General features: G+C 32.0%; 2 protein-coding genes across 2 annotated transcripts; both read right to left on the bottom strand.

The window, feature by feature from the left end:
• Positions 1 to 3380: 3380 nt before the first annotated feature.
• On the bottom strand, positions 3381 to 6588 carry LOC140988927 (inactive glucose-1-phosphate adenylyltransferase small subunit 2, chloroplastic). Its single transcript, XM_073458025.1, has 9 exons — positions 6250 to 6588; positions 5707 to 6000; positions 5323 to 5592; positions 5088 to 5255; positions 4902 to 5005; positions 4592 to 4706; positions 4371 to 4475; positions 3614 to 3706; positions 3381 to 3523 (listed from the first exon to the last, which is right to left on the bottom strand). Exons 1-9 carry the CDS (start codon positions 6409 to 6411, stop codon positions 3407 to 3409), a joined length of 1428 nt encoding a protein of 475 aa, XP_073314126.1. The 5' UTR covers positions 6412 to 6588; the 3' UTR covers positions 3381 to 3406.
• Positions 6589 to 11418: 4830 nt separating this feature from the next.
• Positions 11419 to 13348, bottom strand: LOC140988573 (uncharacterized). The gene is made up of 2 exons (XM_073457583.1): positions 12913 to 13348; positions 11419 to 12833 (listed from the first exon to the last, which is right to left on the bottom strand). The coding sequence occupies exons 1-2, from the start codon at positions 13295 to 13297 to the stop codon at positions 11521 to 11523; spliced, it is 1698 nt and encodes a 565-aa protein (XP_073313684.1). The 5' UTR covers positions 13298 to 13348; the 3' UTR covers positions 11419 to 11520.
• Positions 13349 to 17334: the final 3986 nt, after the last annotated feature.

Consider the following 17334-nt stretch of genomic DNA (forward strand, 5'->3'; position numbering starts at 1 on the left):
GTAATGTGAGTGCCTTATTTTATTGGTTCAATGCATTAGATCGGCTCCATTCAACTTGTAAAATTATAATTCCTCGTACGTCTTCCAACTTTTCATTTTTAATTCAACTTTCAATTTTAAAAAAAAAAATCAATAAATTCATGAATCGAGTAACTGTATACAGCTCCATCTCTGAATTCTCTGGCCATGTAATCGTTCAAGCGATTTAAAAACTATTAAACTCGTACTTTTCAAGATCTACTTGCTAATTGTCTGATTATATATATATCAGCAGTATATTCAATCACTTGCAACACATCATCCCAAATCAAGATTCATCATCTAGATTTCAATTTACATGTTTCATACCTACACAAAATCGTGGTCGAAATGGACTCGAATAGAACAGTCAAAATGGATTAATCGATTCTAGCTGGATATTTTTCATCAATAATACAGGTTGGTATATATACACTGCAACATGGTAATAGTGTTACCAATATTGTAAGAGAATTGATTAATTTAAGGAAGCACAACCAAGTTGTATAATTGTATTCATGCAAAGGTTCAAGTAGCAAATATAATAGGCAAAGTTTAGCAATGTTAATTATTATTAGAATAGTGTTGACCCACAAAAAAAAAGGGGGATGGGTTCTCCCATTTGTTTGGTTGGAATAATGATGCTCCTGTCACCAACTTGGATCTGATACCAACACACACTACCAATTTTTTTTAAATTAATTAATTCCAATTGCCATACTTTGAGCACAACTAGACAATATATTAGTATCATTAATTAGCTTGTGGGAGGATAGATTAATCCCCATTGTCTTAGGTTACAATTATATAAAGAAGGGGGATAGACATTGGCGTATTTTTTTCATTGCAATGGGGTCGTCTAGCGTATTTTAATACGGAAAATATGTATTTTGGGGCTATGTAAATGAAGTTGAGTTGTGTACTTTGATTACATCTTATACATGGTGGAAAGAAAATATGTTCAGATAGGAATAAACTTCAAGCATCGATAGTAGAAAGAATTGGCAGAGCCATTTTTTCCTCCTTTGTTTTGGGTGGTGGAAATGCGGAAAAATATCTGTCTATCCCACATAGGGAAATAATTAAACTTAAGACTAGTTAATAATAAGGCTCAGCGTACAGTCCCATCGCCGAGCTCAGTTACGGGAGCTTGTAACCCAAGTGGGGGCTATAAGGTGATTGAACGTTGGGTTAGTTCAGCTACTCGGCTCATATGTTGCTATATTCTGGCCCGCCCGATCCAAGCAGAGGGTTGAGTGTCGTGGTCCATGCTAAGGTATGGGCTTCGATGCTCCTAAAGTGGTGGGCAATGCGTCAGGCTGGCCTCACAGAGCAGCGAAAACCTCCCGCTCCTTGCAGTGGATGGATAACGGGCTGGTGCAACTTTGGGCCACAAGGGTAGACGGACTGGTCCCAATTGAACAATCATTTTTTTTGTTTTTTTTTTCTCCTACGAGTTTTTTTTTAAAATTAATTATTTTACATAGTCGAATTTTTAAATTAATTAATTAATTTATCCAAAATAGTTACATGAAAAACTATTTAATTCATATATTTATTTGATTTCGATAGATTATAATTTTTTTCGTAAAATAAGTAGTGGCACCAGTACCCTCTATATTCTTAAATACACAACTAAAATCTTATAAACTAAATAATTTGTAACATAGGTGGATTAGATAACTACACAGTTAAAAAGTACTAAAAATTTAGCAAGTATTAGTGTTCGTGGCACACACATTGTTTGTGTAACGTCCTATACTTAAAATATAAACAATTGAATTGAGAAGATATATATGTAGAAGATGGAATATGATTAAATTTTGAAGAGATTTTAATTTTTAGAATATTGTCCTTAAAAGAATAAACCAAAATGAAAGAATTTTATCTAACCAAATGGCATGATGACATAAAATTTTGATGTTATTTTCCATATCAAACATTTATCTAGCATGCTTTATCTTTTTTTTTTTTTAAATAAATAAATTCTCATCTTTTATAATAAGTAACTATAAATATATAGGTATAATATACAATTGGTTATATGTTTTAAACTTCATGTTTCAATTGTTCAATTCTAGGTCTAAGATATCACATAGAAGCTAGATTAAATATTTGAAAATTGTATAAAATTTGATTCATAACAATAAAAAAATAATAATAAGGCAGTGGAATAATTGTAATGATTTAAGACTTATCATAATAAAATTTGACTTTTTTTTAAAAAAAGAACAATACTTCTGTTTTAGATATGTTTAAAACCAAATAAAAAAATAAAAAATGTAAAAGACTCATCCCAATAATAATTATATATATCAAATATTGGTTAAACCCATTTAACTGATTCTTACATCTAAAATCGAAATCGAACAGATTAAACCGATATTTTTCAAAAAATAAAAATAAAAAATCTATTAACCGAGCTGACTGAGCCGATCAAAACCGAATAGAAATACCGATTTTGATCGGTTCAGTCAGATTTAGCGGTTTAACCAAGAATTTGCACACCCCTATAATAAACAGCATTGCCATAAATTTAAATAGGGCTCTTCTAGCTTATTTTAAGATGGAACCACATTTTTTTTCGAAACGAGAAGCTTAAATTTTGGGTTGATAGGTGTGAATTCCACCCTCTAAATACTGTTTATGTAGGTTACCCAAAAACGATTATATTAAATTCATAACAAAAAGAAGAGACCCATGACAAAATTTTTGTAATTTGCTATTAAAAGCCTTTTGTCATAATTTTCAATTAAAGAACTGAAAGATTAATTTTATCAACACACTGAAAAAAATACTAAATTTTATTAGTTTACGGGGCTCACTAGTTATTAAATCGCAAAAACTCATGTTAGACTTTTTATTAGGTCAATTTTGTGAAATGAATATATGGTCCGACATATAAAAAAATATATTTTATGTTTAAAATATTATTTTTCATTGCTAAATTATTATTTTCGGTTAGTTATCTTATGAAAAAATAATGTATAAAATATTCTGATTTTGGGAAAAAAGATATTATTTTTTATATCCAAAGTGTATTATATAATATGAGTTGATATGAAAGAAAAATATTTATATCTATGTTATTTTTCATTGCAAATATTGAACAAATCGACCTATCTCACGTATATAAATCCGTTAAACTGATAGTACAAAAAACTACTATCATAAAATTGTCATGAAATACTTGAATTTAGTAAGTGATTGAGACAAAATAGTACATACATTGTTTATTTTTGTACCAAAAGTAGAATATTTTTATTTGATTTGAATAAAAACCCAATGGTCAATATAAAAGGTGAATCATTACAATGTAGATCAAAAGTAGTGTTGGAAAAAGCTTAAATTAAAAAAAAAAAAAAAAAAGGAATGGTAATTTTGAATTTCATATGACGGTTCCATCTGGGATTGCTGCACTCCTCGTAATGACAATGATTCCTCCCGTGATGATATACCCCTCTGCTTCCTTATTGGCTTCCTGGACATTGTCCTTATTTATAATCTGCATATATATTAATTCCAAAATAAATATTATATAACGCACATTAATTTCAGTAGATGATATGAAAATTGGCCTTCTTGGAACAATTACCATAACATTTTTGCCAATTCTTGCATTCTTATCGACTATTGCTTTCCTTACGAGTGAGCCTTCGCCGATTCCGACCTGAATCCCCGGGCAACTCTGCACATTGTTCGTCTCCGTTTTTAGAAACTGGGTTCTAACGTACACCCTCAATTTTCCAACGTTATCCTATGTGTTTACGATGTCATATGTGCCCATTTAACATTTTGGTCAACTAAGTTTTCGAAATTTGATTTTGTTGTTGCTAGCTTAGATTTTTCTTTTTCAGTCTTATTTCTACAAAGTATTAGTTAGTTGTCTCACATTGGTTAGATAAAATCTCAATGAGTTACATATATGAATTCGAACAATCTTCTTCTCTTGATCTAACTTTTGTGGTTATGTTTAGTCGAAGTTCAAATTCCACGAGAGTTGCATATAAAAACTTGAACAATCATTTCATCTTGAGATGATTTTTGAGGTTGAGTTAGCTCCAAGTCCCAATCTTAAAAGTAATACTAAGATGAAATTGAAAAACCCTAATATGACATCAAAAATTGTTGAGTTGTTCGATGCCACGTCGAACAATTAGATCAAAACAACAAAAAATTAAAAACCCACATACCAAAACTCAAAATTTTCCCTTCAGAACACAACTATGAATAGAGCCCTAATTCGGAAGTCGTCATAATCTTTAAAACAACGAGCCCTCATTTTAATAGATCAAAGATAAAAGATTTTATAATATTTTACACCAGAGAAACCAACATATATAATATCTTACTTGATGGCTATAAGTATCAGCACCCATTATGATTGAATCTTCTATCACAGCTTCGTCAGCGACCCTTGTCATTACACCAACTACTGTCCCCTTTATCTTGCACCTCTGCTTTGTTTCAAACACAAGAAGCATAGTAGGAAACATAAAATGTATATGTGAAAAACATAAAAGAAGAATTTCTTGAAACAGGATGATTGATTTTTTGATCTCTTCATTCTTACACTGAGAATGCAGCCATCTGCAATGACGGAATCTGCGATAACCGCATCGTTTACGAGAGTGGGAGGAAGACATCGAGGTAAAGTGTAGAGTGGAGTATCTCTATCATAGAAGCTGCTGCAAAACACAAAAGTTCTTGTCGTGTCAATTGTTGGAGGATACTGGATATATATGATTTTCAGAATCACATAAGTTTTTACTTCTTTCTTCAGTTTTTTTAGCCACTTCTGAATATTACGAATGCGTAGATGAGACTATGGGGTTCGGTGGAGCATTTTATCGTGGTTAAAACGTTTAATAAGTTGCACTAACTTATAGGCTTTGTTTGTCCTTCTAGTGAGTTCCATGTTCGCGCGGTAGTACACCTCTATGCTTCTCATGTCCTCCCAATATCCATCGAATTGGTAAGCCTGGACCTAGCAATTGATTTCAAGAAAAAGAAGATTATCAAACAAAGCTTTGACATAATTATCTTTGTAGAATAATCCGAAAAGCAACCTTCAATCCGAGTGAAACTGCTCCTCGGATTACTTCACTCTTCAAGTCATTTGCAGATGGGAAATATTCTCTCAGAAGTTTTATCATTGTATTCCTGTTGATCACATAGATTCCCATGCTGGGAAAATTGCGTCTCGCGATGTTATCAAGCTCTTTCGAGTCCTCTACCTGAACCATTAGTGGTTTTACATTCTTGAGTTTAAGTAATCATATGCATGCAAGAAGATGAACTTACTGATATTGACTTAGAAGCTTTCGATTCTTGATCTTCCTTAAATTTTATAACTTGATTCTTGGCATCTAATTCAAATATCCCAAATCCCAAATCCTCATTTCTTCGTTTACTTAATACAGATACCGTTATGTCAGCTTTGCTGCTGCGATGGACATCTATAAGTTTCTGGTAATCCATCTTATACAGATGGTAACCGGGAATAACCAAATATTCAAGAACCGGATACTCCTCCAGCATCCACAGACAACGTCTTATAGAATCTGCAGTTCCCTAAACATATAAGAAATAACAAAAAAAGAAAAGTATTACATGCATGCTTGAAAATAGTTGGAAATTAAATTCAAGAACCATTATATAATGCGTGATCTCAACTTGCTCTATAACCTGAAACCATCCCTTATCTTCTGGACTCTGATATGCAGCTATGACTTCAACGAATCCTTCTTTTATGAGGTTTGTTCCTGAGTAAGCTCTTGAAAGGTGAGAATTCAATGACGTCGAGTTGAACTGCGTGATCGCGTAGATTTTGGATATGTTGCTGTTGATGCAGTTGCTAACAACTGCATCAATGAGCCTGTAGTTTCCAGCTATAGGAATGGCGCCTTCTGATCGTCGTTTTGTCAACGGATACAGCTTTGAATGCGACGATTCATCTCCAAAAACGATCGCAGCAACACTCTGGCACTAGCAAACGCTTCAATACGCATTCTTAAATTCATCCCCTCCCTCTGATGAAAAACTAACAAAAACTTCATAATATTAAATGAAAAACCTTGGGTAACTTGCATATAAAGACCCCGTCCTAAGCCGAAAACGCTAGAATCCTCTGTGAGAAAACAATGAGCTCAAGATGCAGGTGATCCCATATGCAATTTACCCGGAAAACCCGACTTGAAAAAAAAAAGATAAAAGGGAAATGGCTGTCACCTTGTTTGCTGGAGGGAGCAGATAAGTCGGGGATCCAGTCGCTTGTACATTCTTTGTATAGAAAATTGAAGAGAAGGATTTCGACAAGCATGGCTGTGCTCCAGGTTTGTAACATAAATCTTTTACTCCAATTCTTGGATTCATGGAACCAGAAACAGACATCAGAAGTTAACTATCTTGAAGTTAAACAGATTGGTTCGAAGTTTTTGTGTTCTTTTCTAACAAATTTTCTTTACATCCATGTATGTAATTATAGATGAATGGGATATGTTTGATTCCTCGTCCGTCTATTACAAGGGAATATTTAGGTTTCTTGTGAGTGATGGAGTGCAGGAGGCAAGCAGAGAGGATCAATTCTTGCAGAGCTATTTACTCAACAAATGCTTATCAAACTTTGGTTTGAAGCTTGTTTTGCCTTTTCCTCCTTTATTCAATCACAGGCAAACACAGAATGTATGCTGTTACGAGAATTCAAAAATTAACATAAAAAAACTAGATAGAAATAAAAAATATTTCAACACGATTACACTTTATGCACGTCGTTAAAAATTAATATACATGCACGTAACGCATCATGTGCTAAAAATGACCAATATTAATTAGCAGTTTTGGTGTCCATTATTATCCTAGTCACTTCAAGTTGCGTTTACTAATCATCTCACAACTTCTCTAACCAGAGAAAAAATCTACTTAATTAAAATTTGTCCCAAAGACGCATAACAGCCATTTTCTATATATTATATTGTCTTTTTATATTTTCTTACAATGCTCATCCATCAAATAATTGTGTAAATTATTAAATTTAAATTAGAATTAAAACCAAAATTAATTAGCGTATGACTCAAAAATTATAAATTATTTTAATGTCATTATATACTTCTTACTTTAAGATATAATATATCAAAGTTTATTTATTTTTCATATATAGATTGGATGTTAACCCAATAGCTAGTTTTCAAAATTTTCCAAACAAGTGGATTGACACAACTGAAGTAACTGAAAAAAATGCTAATGGCTTCTCTTGAAAAAAGGCCCAAATTTGGGACGAGGTCCGAATGGTTCGAAACTCAATTATAACATTAATGTTCAAATATCAACCAGGTCAAGAGACTCGAGAGAAGTGGCTATGAAGTTATGTATACTTATCCTTTCGGTCACGAGCAATACAGAACCCCCCCCCCCCCACCCCCCGGCCCAAAAAAAAAAATCATAAAGCAATGGGTTCTACGGAAATTTGAGCTTCACGTACTCGTACATCTACGAGATCGCTCATTCATGGCTTTTATAAAAAAAAACAAGAGTAACGACATATTGACTCGATTCATATTTATAAAGAAAAGTAATATTTTTGAAATAAAATGTAATATTTTTCATAAATTGGGTTAGATTGAAGATCCGCGTATTACAATATTTCTCAAACTTACGAATTTGGTCATCTATGTTGTCAAACATAAATTATAATCTTATATTTTTTAAATTTTTTTAAAGCAGTTTTTGTCATTTTTCCTCGTAAAATATTGTTGTGACATTAGCAACACTAAGCCGACCTCGTATAGGTGTCACGTCTTGGCATGGACTCGTCGAGGGCTGATATGATTAGAACTTATGAGAGTTGTTGATCGTTGCCTTGTCACGTTATAATGAAAATTCGTATGATCTTATAAATACAAAATTTAGGATTTGTTCTTATAAACTTTTCAACTCTTTTTTTCTTTGTCAACGTGATATTAACTTCATATATTTATCATTGACTATATCCAACATTAATTACAATAAATATAAAATTTAATGGAATACAATTAAGTGGATTGATTCGTCAACAACTCGTGCAAGGATTGAAGATAAAAATAAAATAGTTCCATTGCAGTGTTCGAGTGAGTTAGAGGAGTAGATGAGCGTGAAACTAAACGAGTCACACATTCGATTTTCATTACCAACATTTTTTTTGGTCGAAGCACAAAACTTGTCCAGCTAAGTTGACTTAAAGGTTTACCCAATGCACTCAAAATTTCACGACATAAAAAAATACAAATAAAATATAATTATATGGATGAATCCACATAACACACGATTAAAATCAGAAAGACTATATATATATATATATTCTTAATTAACCTCTCCAACATGAATTCCTTTAATACTATACACACAATATTTTATGATGCTAGGTGATTGGAGTTTAAACATCACACAAATTCAATAAGACATACATACATATATATATATATATATATATATATTTCGCCTTGCGGTTCTACATGACTTATTGTNGGTATCTAAGGATTTATTTTGATGATTATTTTGAGATCCTCTATCCAAACTATATAGTCTATATTTATTTTACTTTTATTACATTAATTTGTTTAATGCATTGGATCTTTTAATGTTTCATTTTATTTTAGTGATTATCTATTTTCCCCCTTCTATGAGTTTTTTTTACTTAATTATTTGCTGTTACGTTAGTTTTTTTGATTTAATAATTCTTATCACTTTTCACAAAAGTTAAAGATTTTATCTTGGTCCCTAAGAATTTATTTTAATGGTTATTTTGAACTCCCATGTCCAAACTATATATTCTATATTTATTTTACTTTTATTACATTAATTTGTTTAATCCATTGGATCTTTTAGTGTTTCATTTTATTTTAGTGATTATCTATTTTCTTCTTTCTATGAGTTTTTTTATTTAATTATTTGATGTTACGTTAGTTTCTTTGATTTAATTAGTTTAATTTATCGATGGTTCGTGTTTTGTTACCGTTTCTTTTCCTTCATCTTTTTTACATTTTAGTTAATTTATATAATATATTTATCATTTTTCACAAATTATGAGATTATAGTAGTTTCCAGATATTTATTTTGATAGTTATTTTAAGTTCTCCTCTTCCGAATGATATATTAATCTATATTTATTTTAGTTTTATTATATTAAGAACTTTTAACCTCATTGTTTAAATATTACTGATGTACCACACCACATTAACTAAGTCATGATTACTAATAAAAATATATTATTATTATTATTATTATTATTATTATTATTATTATTATTATTATTATTATTTGTTGGGTGCAATAATTGTCCATGCTTGGTAGAGCGATCGAACCGTGGTGCTTGAGCTGCTGTGCGGTTTAAAATATTTGAGTTGCACCATTACCACCAGCTATAGCTTTTGGTAAAGCGGTAAGCACTCGGTCCTACATTATTACAACTCAACGGAGCGTATGTGTGGGTAAATGATTGTCACTATCACCTCCACTCAAAATTTTTCATGATGAAATAGTTGGGATAAAGTGTGGTTAGGATATTATATCGGTTTGCTTTCGGATGAGATCATTTGATTTGTGATCGGGTATAACTCGATTAATATTATGTTAATTTAACTAAATTAATAACGTGTTGTAAATTATTTGAGAAAAATAAATTTAAAGATTGAGATTGAAAATGATAGTAACCTTATTTCATTATTTGGTTGAATTAACGACAAATATTACAAAATACCTTAATATGATACTTTATTTTATTTTAATTTCATAAGTTATGATATTTAATTAATATCTCAATGTATATCTCAAACTTACACTTTTCTACAAGTTTCATTAAAATCGTGTCAGTAAATGTCATTTTTCTTATGATATTTTTCCAATAAAAATGAATACTACGTGCATGTATATTCTATATGTTTTTTTGCAAAAAAAAATATTATATTTTATTTGCACTTTAATTTGATTAGTTTGATTTATTTCAACTTTATTCAAAAGAGAAAAAGTAAGGATAAATTAAAAAGAATGAAAATTACTTTCTACTTTTGAACTAAATTTATGATATAATCCTTAAAAAAAATTTAATCAATATAATCTTTATAATAAATATGAATTATCATTTGTTGTATATTACAATTTTACATATAATATTTTTTAACTGAGTATTATATGTTATTTTATTTATATTTGTGTTTTACTATACATATTTATTTGAGTGATATTATGTTAAAATTTTATTTCACTGAAATTATTAATCACTAATATTAATTTAAATGATTGATTATGATATAAAATTAATTATCTATAATATGTATTCTTAAAAAACATAGAAATTAAATAAAATCCGCAATGAGTTAAAATTTAGCAAAAACAAAAGTGATAGTTAACTTAATAAAAAGTTTAATGGTTTTATTTTAACATTATTATGATAATTTAGTAACTTAAGAGAATTTTATTTGACGTTTGTCTATGTGTATTCCATTTAAGTACTTTTTAGTTTTGATTTTGGTATAATTTATTATTCTGTTAATTTTATTTTTAATTTTTTTCGTTTTGAATGATAGTTGGATGAAAAATATTTTTACTGATTTATCATTTAAGAGAGTTGTCATTATGTAGTGGATTGAAAAATGTCATATAAATAAGTGAATATATATGATTTATTGTCATGATGTATTTTTATGTATTGTGTTTTGATATATTTAGATCGATAAATAANACACACACACACACACACACTGAAGGAGAAATATACATGATATTTGTATTTTTTATAAGTAATAATGTATTTCATCTCAATCAGATAATGATTCTCACTTATCCACGTAACTCTAACCCAATCCAAGTATTGATGTAATCTGGGACACGTTACAAACCCAATCAACATAATCCAACAATATACACGTCCCGATAATAGGTATTTTCACTGAGTTTAAATTTCCCTTTGCAGGTACATCGAATCACTGATACACAAGAGTCTAAGACCAGTTGTTTCTCATTTTGGCTCTATAAGACACAGAATGGAATCGTTACTAGTTTATCAGTTGATTTGGATCACACCTCAACAACCCACGATGATCCCCATTCGTACGTCGCCATGCTAACGAGGAGATCGATTGTTTTTACTTGCAAACCAAACCTTGAAAAGTTCCAAAGGTTGAAAAAACAACAGCCAATATTATCATCAACCTTCTACTCTATTTGCTACCATATACTGCCCTTTTAATTAGCACATACACGTGAAATCAGAGACAATGGAATTTGCAACTAAAAAAGGCAACATCCAAGTGGATATGTTTGCACCCCTTCGCCTTTTCATCTGACTATAGTCTTACTTACGCATAATAAAAATAAAACCAAACTAGTGTGTGAGCTATATCTTGCTTTAAACTTGCAAACAAGTACTGAAAACAATTGGTCTCTTTTATACTAAATTTGCAGTCTATAGTGAGAACAGTAAAATTAAATTTCAGAAAACAACTTACTTCTATTTGTAACTATTTGATCTTAAATATCAGGGAAGTAGGACCAATCTGAATCGCCGGAAGTAAGCAACTGACCACCCCCGCTGGTGCATATGGATTCTGCACATGTATTAGTCCTACGTGGGGCCAACTTTTCCTTGCCTCTAGCAGAAACGGAGGGTTCATACTCAAGAACCACAGGAGGAGATAGATCACTACCATTCCCTATATTGGTTCCTTCATTTTTGCCAGATGCAATCCTCGAATAAGGTCCTTTTATATCACTGTTAGCTTGGAGGTCATTTTCTTTATCGTCCACGAGTTCAGCGCATGGGCTAGTTGTTAGCTGATGATCATAGATCTGATCACCGCCAATCTCTTCATCCGACGAAACACGGCAGCAATCAAATTCATCAACCTCGAGATCTCTGCTACCATGTATTACATCTCTCCATGATATCCTCATCCTGGATAGAGCCAAATTCTCTATTGTAGAGTCAGAAATCCAAGAAGAAACAAAATCAACATTTTCTTGGGAAATAACTTTTGGTATCGAATCATTTTTAGACTGAAGAAAATTTCTTTGATCAACCTCCACATTTGACCTTCCAACACACAACTCAGAGCCTGAACCCGAGTTTGGAGTCTGAATGACATTTCCACTGCTTAAAGAACTCATAAAAAATTCCGAATCATCCTCAATAACAGCTTTGCCGCAAGAAGAAGAAATTAGAGAAGCAGCCAACAAGGACTCATCCACTTCATTATTCCAAGGCCCCGAAAACTCCAGAAATTCAGCAGGAGAATGTGTAACGATCCCGGTTTTCTTATCATTCACCACGTTAACGATACTAACACTAACACTGCAGCTAATAACATCATCCCAAACTGAATCTGTTGCATTTCCACATAATGCAGAAGGTGAACATGACAAATCAAGTGCGGCTGAAGCATTATCATTTCGGATTGTAGATTGGTCTAAACTGTTTCTTGAATCATTTCCCTGATCGTCATGCCAAGTTACTGAACCCTCCGCAAGCGGAGGAATTAAAGAATCCTGTGGACCATTGGCCTCATTCCATTCACCCTGAAAGAGATTCAACTTTTCACAACCTCTAAGACTGCCTCTACGCCTGCACTTTCTCTTATCAGTGACACCCGATAGAAGGTGCCCGGCGCCGTAACAAACAGGTGGTTCTTTTGACTGGGAAACAATATTCTTGTGGTCGGAAGGACATTGGATGTCTGGAGAGACTGAGGCCTCAACAGGAGGTGTTTTCACAGTAGGAGCTTCAAGATGATCAACTGTTCGTGAAAATGAATCCTCGAGCAGCCCATTTGTTTTCTCATCAAATTCTACAAAATATAAAGCAGACCCATCAGCTAAAATGCTCATAAAAATTAGGTTTTTCCAGTGGTTTCATTGGTGTATTACCTGAGCAAGTCTCTTGCGAATTCTTCATTTTTGTCTGAAATTCTTTAGACTTTTTCTTCAAATTATGCCCAGAATTCACCTCAACAGCAGAAAGCTTTGATCTTTGGCCACTTTTGGAGACGGGTTTTGCACATTTTCTCCCAGATCCCAACTCAGTGAGACGAGGAGGCTGGTTTTTCTTGGATTTTTGCAAAATAGATTTTCTGGGCGGCGGCGCCTTTGATGCAACAGCTGAATCATTGGGTGTATTTCTCGCTGATTTGCCCGAAAAATCGGGCCTTTTGATTCTTGAAGAAGAGAGGTTTAAGCATTTCTTGGTATTAATCGGAATTGGTACATTGAGATCTTGGAGAGGACTTCTCCTCTCACTATTCCCCTTCTCCATTGTCTTCTGATGCAGAGCAATCCGTACAATGTACCGTTGATTTCAAAAACACTGATAATGTAGGTTTATACGGTTAATATTAAAGAAAAGTTCTTTATATATACACTTATGTAGTGTTTGGTTGGGCGGATTAGGTGTGATAGATTATTTTATCACACCTAATCCTGCGTTTGGTACGATTTTTATTTAACCAGTCCAATCCTTCCTATGAGTGATTAGGTGGTATTACGTGTGATAAAATAATACATCCTTCTTCCGTAGGATTATTAATCCCTCCTCTATTTCTAGTCTCTTTCCAATTTTACCCTTCTTCCTTCACCGCTATTGAACCACCTCGGCTGCTGGACCGCCGTCGCCGGACCGCCGCTGTTGCCGACGGACCTCCATCGCCGCCCTCGCCGGACCTCCGCCGTTGCCGGACCGCCGGACCTTCGTCGGAACGCCATCGCCGCTGCCGTACCGCCGACTTACCGCCGTCGCCGCCACGTCGGCTGCCGGATCCGTCGCCGGAGTGGAAGAAGAAGAAAAAAAGAGGAAGGGCAAGTTTGTCCTTTCATCAAAAATTTCAAAATTATCATACAGTTAAAAATCTTACCAAACATACTACCATATATTACATATCTACGACAATCATTTTATTTATCATTTACATACTAATCATTAGTTTATTTTATCCTGCAACCAAACGCAGCCTTAGCGTTTTTTGGCACTCAATTCGTGTTGGATAATTTTTGTGTAAAAAAATATTTATTATTTTATTATAATATAATATTTATATATTAGTGATTATATAAGATTTATTGAGATAGTTTAAATTTTTAGATAAATTAGAAATATATCGGATAGAAATAAAAAAAGATAGAAAGATATACAAAAATTACTAATAAACTCATATCAGCAACGTTAGTTAACAAATATTATGAAAGACTGTACAAAACTTTGGCATACATATCAACGTTAGTTAGAATAAAGTCCTCAAGTTTAATAATATAGTACATATATATATATACACACACATATATATATATATATATATATAATATTTTTAATGAAATTTATTATAAAAGCCAGACCTTGTCACACTTACAATTAAATTTCTTCAAGGTTAGAAGTTTTAGAAATTTAAATTACCGAACATTAACATGCAGAAATTTATGATATTCGTGAACTTTTATTTCATCGAAATGTTTAATTGGGAATTCAAATTTTGACATCAAAATATACATTAAATCCTGTAAAATCACATGATCCCCTGTCTTCAAGGCAAACACTCTATATTTCTGACACTAGAATGGACAACATGCATATTTATGTCATATATTTATCATTATAATGTTTTTGGTGTGATTGTATAAAATACAATCACTATAAATAATATTATTGAATATTTTCAAAGCCAATATCAAAAAACAAGACAGCATAATATTTTTGGTGTCATCGTAGTACATAAATCTGGACTAGGACAATCAAACCAAAATATCACTTTAAAAAAAAAAACTATCTCCGAAACTAATCATTTATAGAAAAAAAATTCATCTCAAGTTACTATAAATCTTCTTTCATTTTGTCAGGATTTCTAATTTCATGTACATGGATAATACTCCTATGTTGTTTTTGATGATGTAGGAACCAACCATTGCTACTCTTCGATGTACGCTGAGTAAATCTCGGATTAACGTAATAGCCTACAAATCATATTAACAAGATAAACCACACTTGACAAGTCATGTGTGACAAGCTCGTTTGAGAAGGTGTTGGTAGTAGAATCCAAACTGAAGTTGAGCTGCAAATTGAATCACTTCTCACAACTCCGGCCGGTGTACATAACACAATGGATGAAAACCATTCTCCAACCAATCTGACCGGTGGAGAAATGGTGATTCACACCACTCCAGCTAATGATTCAGCAGAAGCAATGCATGAGGATATTACTTCTGCAAATCTAATCGGTAAGGAAATTGTATTCATTCAGCCTCTACTCGTTATGACAACCAACTAAATACTCTTAATATAGTCAAAACCGACCACTCAACATCTCATGGGGACCAATTTATCTAAGCCTGATGAAGATCCTTTGCCACAACTAGGGTGAATCAAACCGAATTGTCATATACGGTCGATTAGTATTTTAAAAAAATAATCGCGGTTTTACATGTATAATTAGTCTTGCGGTTTTGAACTGTTTCAGACGGTTGTGGTCAGTTCACGGTTTTTTTTAATGAAAATTATTAGAACATATATTCTAATTTATTTGAAAACAACAAAAATATAGTGTTTTCAAATATAAAATATAGTTCAAATCATACAAAGATAAAACTAGATAAAATAATAATCAATATTCAAAACTAAGTTAATAATTTAACAACACAACAAAAATGACATTTACACTATTTTACCTTTTTTTTTACTTTCAAACTTCAGACAAAATATTGTGGTAAAAAAAATAAATACTCTAATAAAAGACTAATATGAAGAATAATTAAGAAGAAAATAAGTTTTCTTTCTAGATGTAATAATTTTGAAGATAATTGAAATATAATGAACGACGACTTCTTTGATTGAATATATTATTTATAAATTCTTATAATCATAAGCCAAATATTATGGAAAGCGGTTTAGACGGTACAGTTTGGTGCGGTTCTTGGCAAAAAAATTAACCGAACCGCTTACGTTGTACGGTTTTTGATTACTAAATAGCTTACTCTTGTGTGCATAAGGTACAGTCAATAATTTATGTTGGATTAAAACTTTAAAGGTGTTGTGTTTATTTGTCTCACGCCATATTATAAGATATATTTGAGACAAAATGTATCGTATATTTGTATGTGATTTCTATTAACATCTGTATGAGATAAACAAGAAATTTACCGGCATTGTTGTTATGTAAAAAAATCTCATTTTAGTGCATCAAAAAACATTTGAAGTCCATTTTTCTCTAAAGCTATACCATAAAATATGTGAATTTTGTTCTCCTTGTATTTAGAAACTTAATTCGTTTAAAACTGCTGTCATTATCAAATTTCTTGTGCCAATCAAGGAAATTAATTTTGATGTTTAATACTTACCGATTCAGGTTGGCGATGAAGATGACAAAGCTAAGACATCAACCTTGAAGTTAAAAGTGCAGATCATGCACCAAGTTCCTCAAGACGATATAAATTCATCGGCATTGATGTTCTGTTTGAAGAAGAGATGTGACATATTATAAACTAGATTCACGTGGCTTATCTAGGTAATTATTCTGTCTACCGGATTTGTAATCATGTTAGTTGGATAAATCGTATTAAACAAACCTAAAGTAAATATCGGGAAGGGAAACCAAATTCCTTATTATTTCGTCACATGTTCATCTACCAAGGTGTGGTACTTAATCATATTCTTTTAAAGAAAAAAAACCTTTACTAAATCATATTCTTACTCTTTATTAAAGTGGATGTTGATCATATGCAAAGGACATAATTTAGATTATTGAATACGTACAAAATATTTATATAACCCGAATATGGATTTCAGTTAGGAATGGGAATGCAGACAGATGAAAACAACCTCTGGTCGTCTATGAATCTGGCCCAGCACAGTACCAACAATTAAGACACCATCATTTATCATTTACAAGGCAAATTCTTCACCATACGACAGGGACCACATCACGTATATTATTAAACCCCACAAATCAACCATACTTTCTTTTCTTAAAAAAATAAATAAAAAAATCTTAATTCTCTTCTATTGTTCTTACATATGCTCAATTCATTTTATCTGATTCTTGATATTACATGGTCGTTGGATCACAAATTATGGTATATTTCTTTATTTCCCAACTGTCCATTTCACTGCCTTGGATTTAAACTCGTCTGGGATTATTAAATGACAACCAAAACAAAGCCACAGGTTGCACACATTAATTTACCAACTAAATTAATTGCTGATAAATTAGGAAATTTAAATAAATTAATCTACCAAAAAAAAGATGGTGATTTAATATCCAAACGGCCATTCATCAATTGTCACCAACAAGGTAGTTTTGCCCACCTCAC

The sequence above is a fragment of the Primulina huaijiensis genome, chromosome 11 (assembly GCF_012295235.1).
Source record: "Primulina huaijiensis isolate GDHJ02 chromosome 11, ASM1229523v2, whole genome shotgun sequence".
NCBI lineage: Eukaryota > Viridiplantae > Streptophyta > Magnoliopsida > Lamiales > Gesneriaceae > Primulina > Primulina huaijiensis.

Coding starts and splice junctions, on each gene's coding strand:
- LOC140988927 (XM_073458025.1), bottom strand. CDS start 6,411: ATGTCTGTTTCTGGTTCCATGAATCCAAGAATTGGAGTAAAAGATTTA. Junction 5,593..5,706: donor AAGATAAGGGATGGTTTCAG/GTTATAGAGCAA, acceptor TTATATGTTTAG/GGAACTGCAGATTCTATAAG. Junction 4,707..4,901: donor AGGACAAACAAAGCCTATAA/GTTAGTGCAACT, acceptor TGTGTTTTGCAG/CAGCTTCTATGATAGAGATA.
- LOC140988573 (XM_073457583.1), bottom strand. CDS start 13,297: ATGGAGAAGGGGAATAGTGAGAGGAGAAGTCCTCTCCAAGATCTCAAT. Junction 12,834..12,912: donor TTCGCAAGAGACTTGCTCAG/GTAATACACCAA, acceptor TATATTTTGTAG/AATTTGATGAGAAAACAAAT.